The sequence below is a fragment of the Branchiostoma lanceolatum genome, chromosome 3, assembly GCF_035083965.1.
Source record: "Branchiostoma lanceolatum isolate klBraLanc5 chromosome 3, klBraLanc5.hap2, whole genome shotgun sequence".
Taxonomy (NCBI): domain Eukaryota; kingdom Metazoa; phylum Chordata; class Leptocardii; order Amphioxiformes; family Branchiostomatidae; genus Branchiostoma; species Branchiostoma lanceolatum.
Genome location: NC_089724.1, coordinates 17,459,138 through 17,475,594, shown reverse-complemented (window position 1 = coordinate 17,475,594; position 16,457 = coordinate 17,459,138). Strand labels below are relative to the sequence as shown.

Sequence of the window (16,457 nt, the reverse complement as noted above, 5' to 3'; positions counted from 1 at the left end):
TCTGAAAATATTTCCTGTCCGTTGACATTGAAAGTGGATCTCTGCAAAGTGCATCGGTATGAAACCTGATCACTGAGTCACGGTGTTGTGACAAGATGTCTTGATCTGTTTATCACGGTGTTTTTAACGTCACCGGCAAAGCTACAACATGCATAGGTGTTGATTTGTCCAAGGACTATAATGTCCTTGATTTGTCCAAATTTCAGTCTTCGGTGTTCTTTCTTCAGACCGAAACAAAGTGCATGTCTGAAAATGTGTCCACAAAATGGCAGGAAACAGGAGAGTCAGACTCCCGTTTGACGGACTGTCGTCTGACACACTGAATATTCAATCTTCTATTGTGCGGGGGCTCTGGGAAATGAATGTTTTATTGGCGGGAACTCTCCATGGACCAATTGTCTGGGTCCTAACAATCAATTCGACGTCCTTGGTCTCAGCGATGCATCGTGTAGAAAGCACTTAGGATTCTTCTGCCTACCAGGCGTGGACGTCCGTAAAGTGATTTAAAAGATTAATTTGACTTCGCTGTTTTGTACGATATGGGACATGCTCCATGATGCTGTTGTATTTCATTTACAAGGCTGATTTCGAAGTGCTCAGTTTTACCAACCTCCTTGGTTTTACACATACATTTAACGGTAATACTTTTTTGATATTGATTATTGTACGGTATGAAATGTGTACATCCGATATTTTGTAGAAGAGTGAACATACATTACAGTTTTGATCTCATTGATGTACGTGGTGTGTTTTATTCTATGAACATTTAGTCATTTTGCAATTAGCTATGAAAATACATTTTTAATAGGCTGTCCACTGTGACTGGAATTTCTACAACGCCACGTCGGTCGGATGTTTATTTGATATTGAACCCGAAATTCGCAGAGTTAAATACAGCATGTAATTGAAGAACACGATTTGAAAACCGAAGTGCGTGACAGTACATGTGCCAGGGTTTGACGTGTGTCTCACAGGACCATGAGTGTGCCGATGGCGTCACTATGACGTCATTCACGATCTTGTTTTCTATGCCAACCAAAAAATGCTTGACTTTTTACAGCACGATTCAGGAGGATTGCACAGTTCACTGAAAATCTGAAATTTTGATTTTTGTGGTTTACCATCTATCACGAATTCAGTGATGACATTTATGATTTATTGATCCCCACTACACCTCTTTTACTCCAGGGATCAGTAGCCCACAACTTTGAGATAAACAAACAACTGTCTGGGGCACTACATACGTATATTAAAACAACGGAAAGATTTGCTTCCAGCTGAGACACCTTTAATATGTGCACTTTTAATGCATTACTTTGAATTCTATACTGAATTGTCTCTCGTATTCTATTGTTGTATTTCAATGTAATTGTAATGTTAAGTGGTCGGCAACATCAGCTTGCTGCCTGGCGCTCCACTATGTATTGTCTTGTTGCAATTTTTAATAAAGAATAAAGAAAGAATGATTTATTGATTACGACCCTGCAAGCACACTGTCACAAATTACGCTGATATTGCGTGATCCATATGACATCATAGGGATGAATGAGCCATAGCTACCGAAAACAAGGCTTCTGAACGACTGAAGAGATTCGGAGTTATCGCCAACATTAGCGTAAACGGATCGATCCACGAGGCATCGGTAGGTTGACCCTGTCGCACTACCGATGCCGTTCTTGCTGTGATTTATTCGAGTAAAGCTCGCATGCTGTACCTCTGAATATGATGAGAAAACTTCACCCTTCAATCAAGGAACTAAAACGTCCCGGTAGATCGTTACAAACGCATTTATTCTAGTCGCCGTATTTACTATTTATTCCATATTCTTTTCGTAGTAAAAACCGAAAAACCGCAACAGATTAATTGCCTTGAAGAGACGAAACATTGCCAGTTTACCACCTGCCGCACACCAGCGACTTCTAGTGGTTGTTTTGCACACTGCAAGTCCGACTGCTCAGTGGTATGCAGTGCAGGTTATCTCCGACAGTAGGCGCTAATACATGGTGCGCTCCTCGATACGCGATCACTTCTGTTGTAAATCCAGTTGGATCAGAGGATTTTTATCGGACTTACTACAACATATTGCACGTATAGGGCATTTTCTTAGGCATATAATAGAGAACTGAATGTATGACACACTCATGATTGACGTTTCTGTCCTTACAAGAACTGGATAGGCCCTTTATCTAATTTGACCAGCAATTTCTCTCTATTTCATAAATGAGTCTTTAAGACAGAGTTGTAATCCTCCCCTCCCTTTTCACATATGTCTATATTTCACAGTATCATCCTTTTTCATGAATCTATTCCACTTAACATTTTTTTGATTAGCAAGAGCAAGACAGGAGACACATGTCCAACAAGAAAATAGCGTTACATGTATATTTTGTCTTTTATTGCTTGTATCACTCGAGTGGTAATGATTGCCAGGTTTCCTACATTTCACTGGTATACTAACAATGTTACATTTTATGTATGTTGGACGCAAAGCCAACAATGAAAACTGGGGATTATAGACAGTGTACTCTTATAGGAACAACATACATGTAAGTAATACTGAGAAGAGCTCTCAAATTAATCTTTGAAATCAAGTGAATCTAGGACGACACGTCATGACGGGAAATAGGTAAGATGGAAGTATTTTCTTTCGTCAGACAAGTTGGCACTCTTAATATTAAGGAGTCATTTCCCTGATTTTCCTTTTAATTGAGATGTCTTTGATGTCAACAATAACAATATCATTGCACATACTTTGAAATAGCCTCATGCTTCACCTCAATAAAGGATGACTGCTCTACCTCTCTTTTATTGCACTTACATTTTCGCTTTGGTATGTTTTTTATGTATAATTTCCATAATTTCCATTTTGATGTACATATGCTGAATATAAGCCCACTGATGATTGTACAGTCACTTGGAAATATGTAAGGGGCTTCCTAGACATTGCTAGATGAAAGATGAAAGATCAAACAAACATGATTAAACAATCATGAAGAAATAAATAGTTTAACTTCTTTTCGAGTATATTGTGATACAGTCAAAAGTTTAGACTACCTAGTACCTGCACCAACCATCCAAGTCCTGCAGACAGCAATGATGTTTTTACTTGGTGACTCTAACATTGTCTATCCAATTTTCAGTCCTTATTTACCATAGTGTGAATGTATAGTGTAGTTCTCATGTATCTCTCTTTACTCCTCCCTGCCATTGAATACAGATTGATCAGACATGTTGTACAGAAAATGCATGATAACAGTTGTGATATTACCAGTTGTTGTTCAAATGTTTCCTATCAAATCCTCAAAGACTGTCATTAGGAACATGGAAGTCAGTCACAGAAGTGGTTAATATGAGAGTTTGCGTAAGACAGCCCACTAGTAAATGCCATTGAAGAATCCTGCTTCCTCCAGCTCACAGCGAACCTTTTTCATCTCGTCATCGGGGCGGTAGATGATGGGGTGGCGGGGAGGACCCATGTTGATTCCTGACACCAGGCTCATGACCTGTTTGTTGATCCCGGAGTCGAAGCTATGAGCAAACAGGACTCCAACGAGAGACTGGGATTTGTCGAGAAGCTTGAGTGCCATTTCCATGTCTCCATTTTTGTACGATTCGATCAGTTTGTTGTACAAATGCCCGGCGTAGTTGTACGTGCTCCCAATGAAGCTCCTGCAGCCCAGAGGGAGGACACAGAGCATCTGCTCGTCGCAGCCGTACGGGAACATGTACTTGTCACCAAAGAGCTTGATGCTACGCCGAAAGTCCTTCAGGTTGGCTCCAGTGAACTTGACTCCGCTGAACGTTGGCACTCCCAGCTTCTCCACAGCATTGACTAAGTCCTCTATCAGTATGTCCACACCTGTAGAACCAGGCAGGTGGTAGTAGAGCAGGGGGGTCTTCGGGGCAGCATCATACAACATCTTCAGGTGTTCGGCCACTTTGGAGGCATTTTTGGGTTTGAAGACCACGGTGGGCAGGGTGCTGATCCCCTGCACCCCAACACTCTCTGCATGTCTGGCAAGGTCCTGGGAGTCCGGCACGCTGATGCCGCCCACGTGGACGATCACGTTCTGCAACTTCCCGCTTCCAGCCGTCACCCACTTCTCGGTCAGCTGCTTCCTCTCAGCCAATGAGAAGCTTGCACCTTCGCCAGTGCTGCCACCGACAAACACATTCAGCACCCCCTGGGACACCAGGTGGTCGATGTACTGATCTATGACGTCCAGGTTTAGGTCACCGTTCTCCTTCACTGGTGTGAAGACGGCAGCTATCAGGCCTTCTATCCGCAGCATCATGTCCCTGAAAAATGGAAAGCAAATGGTTATCATTGCCATGGTATGTTACGTTATCATCAAGCAGACGTATGGTTGGTATGTGCTCGCGCTCATTTTGCAAGTCATTCATGTGATACTACTTTTTCAGGACAAGCGTCACCATACAGCTAGTAAAAAAGCTAGCTGACCTGTACCTGATATTTGTATTTTAATGTTATGGTTCTAAAGTACATATTGAGGTAGTCGTACAATCTAGCCTCAACATGACCAAATCTTCTCTCTATACTATTATATGAAGAGTCATTTCATTTCTCATCTTGTCTTTTAAGTTTGAAATCAATATCCATTCGAGGATCATGAGGGAACGTATCAAAAATAGCATTATAGCTTTGTTCTGATTGGCCGGAGCTGAGTGAGGGACAAGCTGGAATGTCACAAAAACAGACAGCAGTTTATATAGTTCTGATTGGCTAAAACTAAAAGAACCACAACAAAACACTTTCTTCTTTTTGGCTACAGCTATGTGGGTGTATGGGGTTTAAGGGTTTCTTAAACTGCAAAACTGAAGAAAAATAATATTCTAGTCACGGTTGCTCTCTCTCTCCGTGATTATGTATAGATACATAGATTTATTGATTATTAATTGATAAATACAGATACAGTACATATTCATTTTCTATTACAGGTGTATGGAATGATCTAATCATATACTTGAAGCAAATGGAGGAATTGAATAAAGAAATAAACACCGCTACATACTTGACTTTGGTTTATTGCAAGGGGATGATGGTTAAGATATTGTACATGTCCTGGGAAGACACAGATCTAAGTGATTGCCACAGGAAAGTTGACCTTGAATGTTTGTGTATTCCAGGTTTCCTGACAGATGACCTTGTGACCCAGGAGGACAATGGAGACCAGAAGAAGTACCTGGGTGTGTGTCGTCTGCCGGGGGAGGGCAGGAAGGTGAGGATACATTTGAACTAACTAAAAAAGTAAAGTAAAGCAGGTGCTCCACAACTTGTAGCCTAGGTCACCAGGACTGTACATGTGCAGTGGGTTTTTATCGTATATTTATTATACTAGTGGTATGTAATCTGTATAAGAAATAAATTCTGAGTGTTCAGGGCTTTTTGAGGCTCCTCCATAGAAAGTCTGTCGCAAAATGATTCAAGCCAGAGGAAACCTGTTTCAGAGAAATGACGCATCCTATAGGATCCCATAATCCTTCACCAGTGTGGAAACCAGTCCTACTGTGACGAACATGTGACATACATGCTCAACAAGGTTGGAAGACACCAGTTCCATTCAAATTATTGGTCAACAATTCTCGTTGGAACTGCCTCGAGTTAATGCAACACTGGCTTGACTCTTTGGTTAGAAGGTCGACTAACTTCTGGCAACAGCATTACCTGACACCACTGTTTTGACAAGGAATAGATGTTGCAGTCTAGCCTAATTTTGTCAACAGTGACATTCTTGACAGAAGGTCTGATTAGGGAACAACCCAGCAGTGCGACTAGTCTGTAGGTCAGAGGTTTAGGCATTATACATGACTGGAACGGCAGGAGAAATGCTCTTGTGATCAGTAAACCTTAAGTCTTGCTAAGAGGGCAGTAACTACGTACATGTACACAAATGTATGTTCAAATCAGCCTTTATCAAACAGCCAAGTCTTCAGTTCCATATTTTGCTGACATATACATTGTCAATGTAAACAATGGACCTATGTGTGCATTGTTCAATGACTTTTACGTGACATTAAGTTCTGTAACAAATGTCAGGGCTAATGTTTTGACTCATACACAATCATGTTTATCTCACAGGTAATGTTGGTCTCTCAATTCAAGACTTAGAGTATGATTCCTTATTATAACATGACAAACTCTTAGAGGCTTGTCTGACCAAATATGATCATAAACAACACTGGTCAGGATAGTTTTTTTAATGTCAGTGAGGTGTGATAAAAGTAATTATGATGAGGCCCTTTGATGACCACACCTATGTTTGTGTTCAGTAATACCAGCAGCTGCAGGCAGACCCTCACCAGATGACAGTAGAAAGTAGATCCACTGATTCACAAGTCAATAAGAGAGATGAGGGTACTTAAGTATGCAGGTCGGAGGGGTGGGGATGTTTAGGTCACATCGAGAGCCACGCCCGTGTTTGTTTACAGTGTTTCGGGTGGGTTGCTGCAAGCATACCTGCTCGGATACTTCCTACCCTTCCACCAGGTGTACTAGGGCGGATCCATATCAAGAGCTGGATCAACATGAGCCGTCAGCTGTGACCTGTTGATGTAATACCCGGTAGTGGAACGACCAGTAGCAACTAAACAAAATGTGATGGAAAAATCAGATAGCTCTGTAGTCTAACATTTACTAGTCCAAGTGTGGAAGTAACTAATGATATCGGTACGTCACATTTTCAAAAAACCATGATTGACCATATGGAATACTGTTTACACAGACTTGATAGCCCGTGACAATTTTGTATACTCTGCCTGGTAGCCCATGTGTAAAAAATGATAAGATACAAGTGTTCAACTTCAGTCTAGTCTCCATAGACCAACAAAATAGATTATTAAAGACCCAGGATAGGGCTGGTGTCTAGGTTACTTGGACTCCACAGTAATGAACTGTATTTCACCAGGTCCTGTTTAGATAGTGGTAAAGGTGTTTATATTCTGCTTTTGTCATAATGCAGCACCGGCGGCTGGACATTATAGTCATCCCGTACAGTGAGTTTGCCTGTGCCCTGATGTACTTCACTGGCTCGGCACACTTCAACAGGTCCATGAGGGCACTGGCCATCAAGAAGGTGAATCTAGTTCTGAGTTTGACCAAGGAGGTTATATATTAACCTCCTTGGTTTGACACAACATTTGACATAGAAACTACCACAGTGACTGGTAGGTACAGGACAATATTTCAAGTGCGAAATGACAACCCAACAATTTTGCCGCACAGCTGATTTGGGGAATCACAATTCAAATGTATCATTGTGTAATACTATAATAGTAATAGCACAGTGTGGAATGTGCAGAGTTTAGAGTTTGGTATTACTGACAATGTATTCATTCATAAGCCAGGGAGTGGCCAGGGGATTATATCTAATTTATAAAAGTCTGAGCGGCATGAAACCTACAGGGATTCAGACATTATAATGGCAAAAAAGGAACACATAAATTATTCCCTTTGTCATCCCCTTTGAACAGGAATGTTTTAAGAGTGTATTGATGTTCAAGAAATGAGTCAAGGAACATGAAGAAAATGATGTTTCTTTCAAACAACCTGTCATAAGATAAAGCTTTAACAACACAATAGTTGTCCCTGGTTTTTATGATTTTCTGTATGTGCTCAAATACATCTGGATTTGCCAGATTCTATGCCTGTATTTTTCATTGCCAAAAAGCGTTAACAAATGACCCAAATCATCATTTTTTCAACACACAATCCATCATCTGTGATTCGTAACTGTCCCATGACCTCGAGGTGAGGAAACAATTGTTCGGGAATAAAAGCGCCGTCTGTGTCATCAATTATGCATCCACTATTCTATGAAAAATAACAATGCCCCTATTGGACTAGGGTAATTGTTTGAGAGCTTTAACTTTTCTTTATCATATGAGCTATGGATTAATTATTTATATACCATGGTTACAGTTACAGAGGAACACTATCAAACCCACACGTGTACAATCTTGACTTGATGCGTGACATCCATGCACTTATTGATTTGGGCCCATTTGAAAAAAAAACACATGATAATTCATATTGATAAATTTGTGAATGGTCTACAAGCTGTTACAGTTCTTGCGCATTGGTGACAGCTTACAAAGTCACTGTAAAAGTGCATAGCCTGTATGAGCTTTACTGGTAGAACACATAATGAGAGAATGTTGCAGTTGTCATTGTAAAAAATGAGCTTATACGCATGTATGTTATGAGTCTCATACTGGAAAACAAGCTTATTTGAATGAAATTTAACCAGAGGGTACTATAGACATGTGTACCATTTGGATAACCTGAGACAATAAATTCTACAGTTATAAGCTGTTCTAGCAGTTATCAACATATAGAGTTTAAAGTGTAACCATTTTCACTATTGCATATTGCATCTTATGAGTTTGGATAAACCAGTTCAAATTGGCGTCAGCCTGTTGTACTTTATCTGAACAATAAAGCAATAAAGATTAATTTAATTCTAAGTATCCTCAGCTTGAAGATGCACCAACCAGAGTAGGTCTATGCAGATTTTTGAATATGATTACTTTTAGTCTATTTAACCATTGTCATACTGAACCACCTGTGAACCAGTAGCAGACTGGAGAGGTTGCTGGAGCACACTACCGGTAAAGGTTAAATCATTCTGTCCAGATGAACTTAGGCATTGTTGTCTGATGTCAGATAAAAAGTTCATATCTTTGTTTTTACTTAATCAATTACATTATATCATACATCATTCAAAGATTATTCATTATCCTTACGATTGTATCCCATTTTCTATGACAGGGTCGAGCACCAGGGCTGCATATGTGAGCTAGTTCTGAGAAAAAAGTGCCAAAGTTTTTGACTAGCCTGAATTCAATCAAGCCTCCTGTGACCGCTCGCCGCCCTGTAATGGCCTCGCAACCCGCGGGGAGATGAGAGAAACCCCCGGACAGCTGGAGTTTGCGTTATACAGACTAATTTTTGACCAAATCTGTCTGTTGTATTTTAGATAATGGGCAGTTTGTTTCATATCATTGGAGAGCTTGTCTATTGTCCTTTAGGATGATACCCCATTTGTAATTTAGAACAGAGACATGATCAGCTAAATTCAAGTTTTCAAACTTGTTGTGTTAAGTTTATCTAAACTAAACTAAAGTACAATGTATTGTTGTTTTACAGGGCATGTCTCTGTCAGAGCACTCCCTGAACACTGGAGTCATTCGGAAGGTCAGTGACACGTATAACTGTTGTCATTTGATAACTCTATAGAAATCATAGATGAATTGAGATTTTAAGCTACAGGACAGAAGAAGGAAAACTGGAGACAGACAGTGGTTGTTGATATAGTTCTGCTCACACAGTACTTGAACATCCTCACACTCCATTGTGACCACCCCTTTGTTTTCATTAGGGATTAGGGATTAGAGTGTCATGGTAGCAAAGTCGGCAGTCTTGGGACAGGTTTCAGTAGGTGCACTGGGGATTTACGTATCTTGTGATAGGTGGAACAGTGGGTCAGTAGGGATTTAAGTCACTTTTTATTCTGTCCATATAAAATGCACCTTGTAAATCGGTGGAATGAAGAAAGGTATGTACTAGTCAGAATCAAAGAAGGACAATCTTTGAAGAGTATGTATACTGATGATTTTCAAGGACTTATTTCTCAAACTTCTTTTAATGATTTATCACAGTGAAATATCCAGTGTAGTAATTATTTTTTGTTCCTCTGAGTCAGACTCATTGGACCAGTAAAAATGTTATAATTGTTCTGTTGATTTCCATTGCAGGGGAAAGAGAAGATATTTGGCGGCACCCCCCTCCCCTGTCATACTGAGGAAGATGTCTTTAAACACCTGGGGCTGGATTACAGACCCCCTCATGAGCGAGATTGGTGATGCAGCACCCCCCCCCTACACTTATTGTAGGAACACTATGTAATTTCCTTGGTAGGAAGAACCCCCTCCTCCTGACTTTATACTTCCCCCTTGTAACTAGCTTGAGTCACAGCTGATGGCTTGGTGGTTGTTTCACTAACCTTCTTTCTGTTCGGAGGGAAAAGTGAAAACAGTGATAAGAGGTAGATGATGTAGATGTTACTCTCATTGTCCTATAGATATTTTAGATTAGCCCTACCTATACCTGTCAGTATATTTTTAATGTTACAGACACACAGTTTCATTAGTACAACCGAGTTCTTAAGCACGACAAACTTATCAAGGCATTATTTTTACTTGTAAAACAAGACCACCAGTTGCCATAGGCATCCATCTTCAAAGGACACCTGTTTTCATGTAACCATCTCAACTTGTCTACACTTTCCATAGTTACAGACAGGTACAAAAACAACAAAAATACAAAATGTGTCTATCCCAGATGTGTAGTTATGCTCAAAAGTCCACACATGCTTTCATCTGTTTTCATATGTGTTCTTTGGTCTGTATGAATTCTGTATTGATCTGTCCTGACAGTTCTAGCTGCAGGGTACACAGGATGTTGTTTCTGTTACAAACAATGGGTGCCACAGCTTGTGATGGAGGTATCCAAGCAGTTAGCTTGTGTGTGTAGTACAGTACTCTACACAAAAAACCTGTAAACTTTCTGTGCAATATGAATCCAATACATGTATAATTGCAATGTATTGGACTAATAGAATAGCTTATCTAAGAATTGTTGGAAGTAACAATGTTACATGTTATTGAGTATCTAATTAACTTTTCTGCTGTTACATTCTGCATATTTTAATGCACATTGATAGATTTTTAAAAGAGTGTTTAGCTGTTGTGAGACAGTTATTGATCTAAGTTGCAAATGTTACCCAGCAGGATGTGCCACATGTGGTGTTATTGATGTCCATTGTGAAGAAGTGGGTTGGTTATTGGGAAGGATTTTAAACTTTCAGCCAGGTTTTTTAAAATGTGATCGGTGAAATGTGAGAGTCTGTCAGTTACAATCTGAGGGATATGAAGAATTTAATGTTGTTGACGTTCTCATATTCAAGGAATCTTCAACATTCTTAAAGAAGGCTAGGAAGACTTTTTAGAATCAATACAATGGTTGCGGAGGGAAGATGTTGAATTTTAATGAGTTCCACACCAATAAATGATATGAATTTCAATGAATTTGACAACAATAAATGGCATTTCAAATTTGATTTTATGAATGTGTGTTTTTCTGAAGATACCTTCAGATTTGCCTCAGTCATGTCAGTGTTGTGAAGATGTTTAACCATTGTGTAAATCATGGTCTGTATTTATTGAGTACTTTTGTGCGGGGCTGCACACACATAATGTTAACCTTCTAGAAAAATAGTAGAGTCTCAGAAACAGATTAAGGTAATATCCACCTGGCTGCTGGGAAGTAAAGATATTTGGATACTTATCTAAACTAGATAGACTAAGTATGATTTTCGTGAAAATACGTCATAGAAAACACTTATTCTGATTCAGTGCTTAACAACTTACACGGCGATTTAAACGTGGCTTAAACGTTACAAGAGCCACATTGTAATACCATGATAATGACATCCTTGATTTTCCCGTGTTTCTCATATTCTCATAGGACAGAATCAGTGTTTGTTAAGTTTATAGCGTTTTTGAAAGATCTGTGTACGTGTATGTGTGTGTGTGTGTGTGGGGGGGGGGGGGGGGGGGGGGGTGGTGTGTGTGGTGGCTATGAGAGCAAGCGATTTTTCCAAATGTCAAATCTTGACCCCAGGACACACCTTTACAATCACAGGTTTTAAACACAACAAGGCCGGGTGGTGACGCGTCCAGATATTATAATATCAGACGACACGCCTGTCAGACATGTCCAACTTACGACCACATCGGGGGGAGAGACTACACTTCATATCTAAGAAACGTCTTAAGAATCGGTCACTGTTATATTAACCTAGACGAAGATACAAACAAAAACGTAATAATCGAGTGTACGATGTGACCTCGTCCACTGAGTCCTTTCAAGACCCATATTTGAAATCGAATAAACTATCTTTAACCCTTTTTGACAAAGATGGACCCGTCCATTTGCCAGAGGGAATAGATAATGACCCGCGCCTATATAAGCCGGTGAACGCCTACATTAAGGCCTCTTCGACGTGGGACCTGGTCGGCTTTAACTCGGTTGAAACCAGATTTTTTTTGGTGCGAATTTTGAGCTAATTTTCACCCAAAATGTCGGTAGAATTTGAACTAGCGCCAGGCCGCATGGTGGGAGGAGACCACCCTTGCTTTGTGGTGGCCGAAATCGGACAGAACCATCAGGGGGACATCAACATCGCCAAAGAGATGATCAAGAAATGCAAGGTACGGGCAAACCTTCGGCCATTCCTATAGACTTGACTCCGCTTACGTGTACGCACGTCTAACAACACGTGGCAGCGTTAGTTTCATGTTTAAAACGGTAAAATACTTTAGTGCCGTGCAGTTTCCGCCAAAAAATGTTCTATGTAGTTTTTGTTTATTCTACATGGAGACAACACAACGTCTAAGAGTAAACGCCCGAGACAAAGCACAAGTGTCAGCATACCTTAAAAGTCGTCCGTCCAGGTGCGAAAAGCAAGGTCTGGTCGCTTCACCTCGTCTTGTTGTGAACGAACCAAAAGAAGCTAGACGGGTTGCGATGATGTTTTATCATCGTGGCACTCATTTGCATGACAAAAACAGGTGGGCTCACCTGTAATCACTGCCAATTTTCTCTCACGCCTGCCACGTAACCAGTCTGGTGGGATCGCGTGCTGTCCATCATTTGTGAACTTCTGTCTGATTTGCCGTTGCCCTGGAAACAGTATTGCTATGTATGTGCGTATATCGGTGGGTGGAGCTAGAATTGATGAACCCGTTCGACAAGTGTCACATTGGGCCGGTTTGTGTGTCACCTTTCATAATTATTCCATTCTTCAAAGGATATACCACAGAGCCCCTCCGACAAGGGGCGTTGTTGTCGCTTAGTTTGACAGAAAGTCGAATTTGTTTAGGTGTGGATGAAATACAAAAACACCAGAAACAGCAAAAACACAAGAGCACTTGGCTATTTCTAGGCCAAGATAAATCTTTAGCTTTATTTGAAGACGATTGAAATAAAACCTTTGGGCAGGTTGTGATCCAAAGCGCCGAGCCTCTTCTTACAAGGAAACTCCCTGACCCATTTCCTTTGGCGTTTTTGTTTCGCACGGGTCGTTTTCCAAATCCGCTTTAACGTTAAATCCTGAGAGTTGTAGTTGCAAGTGTCAACATATCGCGTGCCGTTTCGGTTATAATTCAGCGCTACTGAAAATATATTTCTACAAGTTGTCAGTCTCAATAATATTAAGAAGAACAATGTGTTGACAGCCACTCGAGGAGGAACAATAACTGCATTGTAAACCATAAAGTACAGCTGGCAGTCTCCCCACACACCATTCCAAATCCTGACAAAAACGTCCCGTACACCCGGCGGCCAGTTGTCAGTGAAGTTGTTCGCTGCCGCGGCTGCAATGGACTGACGCGCCCCCTAGTGAATGAAATGCACATTGCAAGACAACCTCGCGCCCGCAACACTCAGCAGTGGATGGCCAGGGCCAACATACCCTGGCGCGACATCGCGACCGCATCGGTCTTAAAAATGTTCTTTATCCCCGCAGGAGGCAGGTGCAGATGCGGCAAAATTCCAGAAGAGTGAGCTGAACAGGCGGTTCAATCGTGCGGCCCTTGCTCGGGCGTACACCAGCCCCAACGCCTGGGGACCGACCTACGGCGAACACAAACAGCACCTGGAGTTCAGCCACGACCAGTACAAGGAGCTCCAGGCGTATGCCAAACAGCAAGGCATCTACTTCTTCGCCTCGGCAATGGATGAGGTACGGACTCTAAATTCTTTGTCCAATTTTGAGGAAACTTCATCTTAAATCCCAGTAGCGTTTGTGAAGGTTTAATAGTACATCGAAATTCTATATCATATATTAGAATGATAAAAATCAACAAAATATCCCTCCTTTTCCTCTCCCAGAAAGCTGCTGACTTCCTGGTTGATGAGTTGGATGTTCCGTTCGTCAAAGTCGCTTCAGCTGATGCCAACAACCTGCCTTACCTGAAGCACACCGCGAGTAAAGGTAAACAAACAAACATGACTAAAAAACAAACAAATAATCTACCGTACGTGAAGCACATGACCAACAAACATGAAAAAGAAAACATGAAATGAAAAACTGACTACAGACAAGTAACTGCATACCCGTAGCCAGGATTTTGAATGGGGGGGTTCTTTTTAATTTTTAAGGAACCAGCGAGCGCCGTAGGCGCTAGACGAGAGACGCAGGCGCGAGCTTCCTAGGGGGGTCCGGGGGTATGCCCCCCCGGGAAATTTTAAAATTTGAACCTTCTGATATGGCATTTCCTGTGTTTTTGAGAGGATTTCAAAGGAAGAAATCAGAGACAAAGTTAGCAGTTTTTCTAGGATTTCAGCTCCGTTGGTGATACAAATAGATCCACCTTGAAAAAAAAACCTTGGACGTTAAAAAGTGGACCCTTGAGCGTTTCAATTTCTAAGAATTGAACCTTCTGAAAGGGCATTTCCTGTGTTTTTGAGAGAAATTCAGAGGAAAAATCAGAGACAAAGTTTTTTCTAGGATCATAGCCTCAGTGGCATTGCTGGTGATACAAATAAGTCCACCTTGAAAAAAATCTTGAACATTAAAAAGTGGACCGTCAAGCCTGTGAAAGTGGACCTTCAAGCCAATGGGGGGGTTCGTCCGAACCCCCCGAACCCCCCCTGGCTACGGGCATGAACTGTTAAACAATATCTCTCCTTTCCCCCAGGAAAGCCGATGATCCTGTCATCAGGTATGCAGTCCATGGGGATCATGGAGCGGGCCGTGAGCACTGTGACGCAGAACATGCCGGGCGAGAAACGTCTTGTCGTCATGCAGTGTACCAGCACATACCCCCTCCCCCCAGCCGACGTACATCTCAGGTGTATAAATGTAAGTACACATACTTCATCTTCTCTGTAGCTACCAATACCCTCTCGTCTTCGACTTTTGAGGTCCCCCTGGCCTCAAGCTCTCACCTGCATTGCTGAACTGCACCAGTAACTTTTCTTAATTACTTCCAGCTTTTCAAGGAAAAGTTTCCCCACGCCGTCATCGGTTACTCTGGGCATGAGTCAGGCATCGCCATCTCCCTGGCAGCTGTCAGTCTGGGAGCCAAGGTCGTGGAGCGTCACGTGACTTTGGACAAGTCCTGGAAGGTAAGTTTATATATCCACCCAAGGAGGTTAAATACAGATCCATACCAAGATTCTTATTTGCTTTGTTGACGGCAGGAAAATCTAACCAGCTTTAATTGCCAGCTTTGAAAAGTTTGCTCACGTCTGTTTTCTTCATTGTTGGTTGATGGAAATGTTCTCGTCTCCAGGGCTCGGACCACGCGGCGTCTCTGACGTTTGAGGAGTTGAAGGATTTGTGCGACAACATCCGGATTGTGGAGATGGCTCTGGGCAAACCTATCAAGGAACCACGCCCCAGCGAGCAGGGACTCTTCAAGAAGGTCAGAGGACATAGAAACGAGCTTTTTTTTCTTTTTATGGATGAAATGAAATTAGTCAACACCATTCTATAAAATAATTCTACACAACATAATAGCTTCAGAACTTTTTGCTCATGTCTTATTTTGCAACCGTGTCAATGGCAACTTAGAATGTTCAAAAATTCTCCACTGATGGGGAAAACAAAAGACATCTGCCTCCATTTGAATCTGTAATATTCATGCTGTGTTTTCTGTCTTTTCAGTTGGGTAAGAGTGTGGTAGCTGCCTGCACCATCCCAGCTGGTACCAAACTGACCATCGACCACCTGTCCGTGAAGGCGGCCGAACCTTTCGGCATTCCGCCTGACCAGATCTACGAGCTGGTTGGTCAGACCGTTACCAAGGCGATCGAAGAGGACGCGACCATTCCGAAAGAGGCTCTGGCAGCCTAGAAGACAAGCATCCGACTGTATGCACTCTGATGAAAAATTACAGATAGATAAAAAAAATAGATTTGATTTATTGTAGGACTGAATAGAAGATGAGTATATTGCTTTGCTGTACATTGCCGTGCAGGGCAATATTATAGAAACAAAGAATCATAAAGAGTACTTTTTTCTGGAAACCATTTGTAGATATTTATGCGCTATAAGATCGTATTGTAGTGTAGAGATACAAATAGTCCTGTGGACACTGAGAATGCTGATGTCACTCAGATCTAATGCGACTTTACCTGCGTGATGTCAGCATTCTAGGTGTATCCTTGACTGTTTTTCTTGCAATGAGAACACGGCATTACATGTGCCTTCCTAAAACCACTATAGTATACTGTATTTACACATGGACAAAGATCTCTGTATTCTGGCACCTTGTATCTTTTTACTCGGTAATGCTGAACTAGATTTGAGAGAAACCTACCAAATAAACAGTACTATAAATGGAAAAAAAACTGTCTGTCTGTTAGAATC

The 16,457-nt window shown here is 41.4% G+C and overlaps 2 protein-coding genes and 1 pseudogene across 4 annotated transcripts in view; 2 read left to right on the top strand and 1 right to left on the bottom strand.

Moving 5' to 3' along the window:
• The window catches only part of LOC136430714 (DNA polymerase lambda-like), a 24,503-nt gene extending 13,365 nt beyond the window's left edge, over positions 1–11,138 (top strand). The window contains exons 9-12 of one of the 3 annotated variants that reach the window (XM_066421542.1): positions 5,149–5,240; positions 6,981–7,094; positions 9,167–9,214; positions 9,775–11,138. In XM_066421542.1, coding sequence (XP_066277639.1) covers positions 5,149–5,240; positions 6,981–7,094; positions 9,167–9,214; positions 9,775–9,882 — 362 coding nt within the window. In that variant the 3' untranslated portion in view covers positions 9,883–11,138. Of the gene's footprint in view, positions 1–5,148; positions 5,241–6,291; positions 6,698–6,980; positions 7,095–9,166; positions 9,215–9,774 lie in introns of those variants that run through there. The other 2 variants (XM_066421543.1, XM_066421544.1) reach the window with 2 other exon arrangements.
• Positions 2,381–12,645, bottom strand: LOC136430722 (N-acetylneuraminate lyase pseudogene; annotated as a pseudogene).
• Positions 12,065–16,438, top strand: LOC136430715 (sialic acid synthase-like). The gene is made up of 7 exons (XM_066421545.1): positions 12,065–12,291; positions 13,608–13,823; positions 13,973–14,075; positions 14,782–14,945; positions 15,077–15,211; positions 15,379–15,510; positions 15,753–16,438. Exons 1-7 carry the CDS (start codon positions 12,160–12,162, stop codon positions 15,939–15,941), a joined length of 1,071 nt encoding a protein of 356 aa, XP_066277642.1. The 5' UTR covers positions 12,065–12,159; the 3' UTR covers positions 15,942–16,438.
• Positions 16,439–16,457: the final 19 nt, after the last annotated feature.

Bases quoted from the DNA above. Each gene is read 5' to 3' on its own strand.
- LOC136430715 (XM_066421545.1), top strand. From the start codon at position 12,160: ATGTCGGTAGAATTTGAACTAGCGCCAGGCCGCATGGTGGGAGGAGAC. The intron at 12,292-13,607 runs GTACGGGCAAAC...TTATCCCCGCAG, and splicing joins AGATGATCAAGAAATGCAAG to GAGGCAGGTGCAGATGCGGC. The intron at 15,511-15,752 runs GTCAGAGGACAT...CTGTCTTTTCAG, and splicing joins AGCAGGGACTCTTCAAGAAG to TTGGGTAAGAGTGTGGTAGC.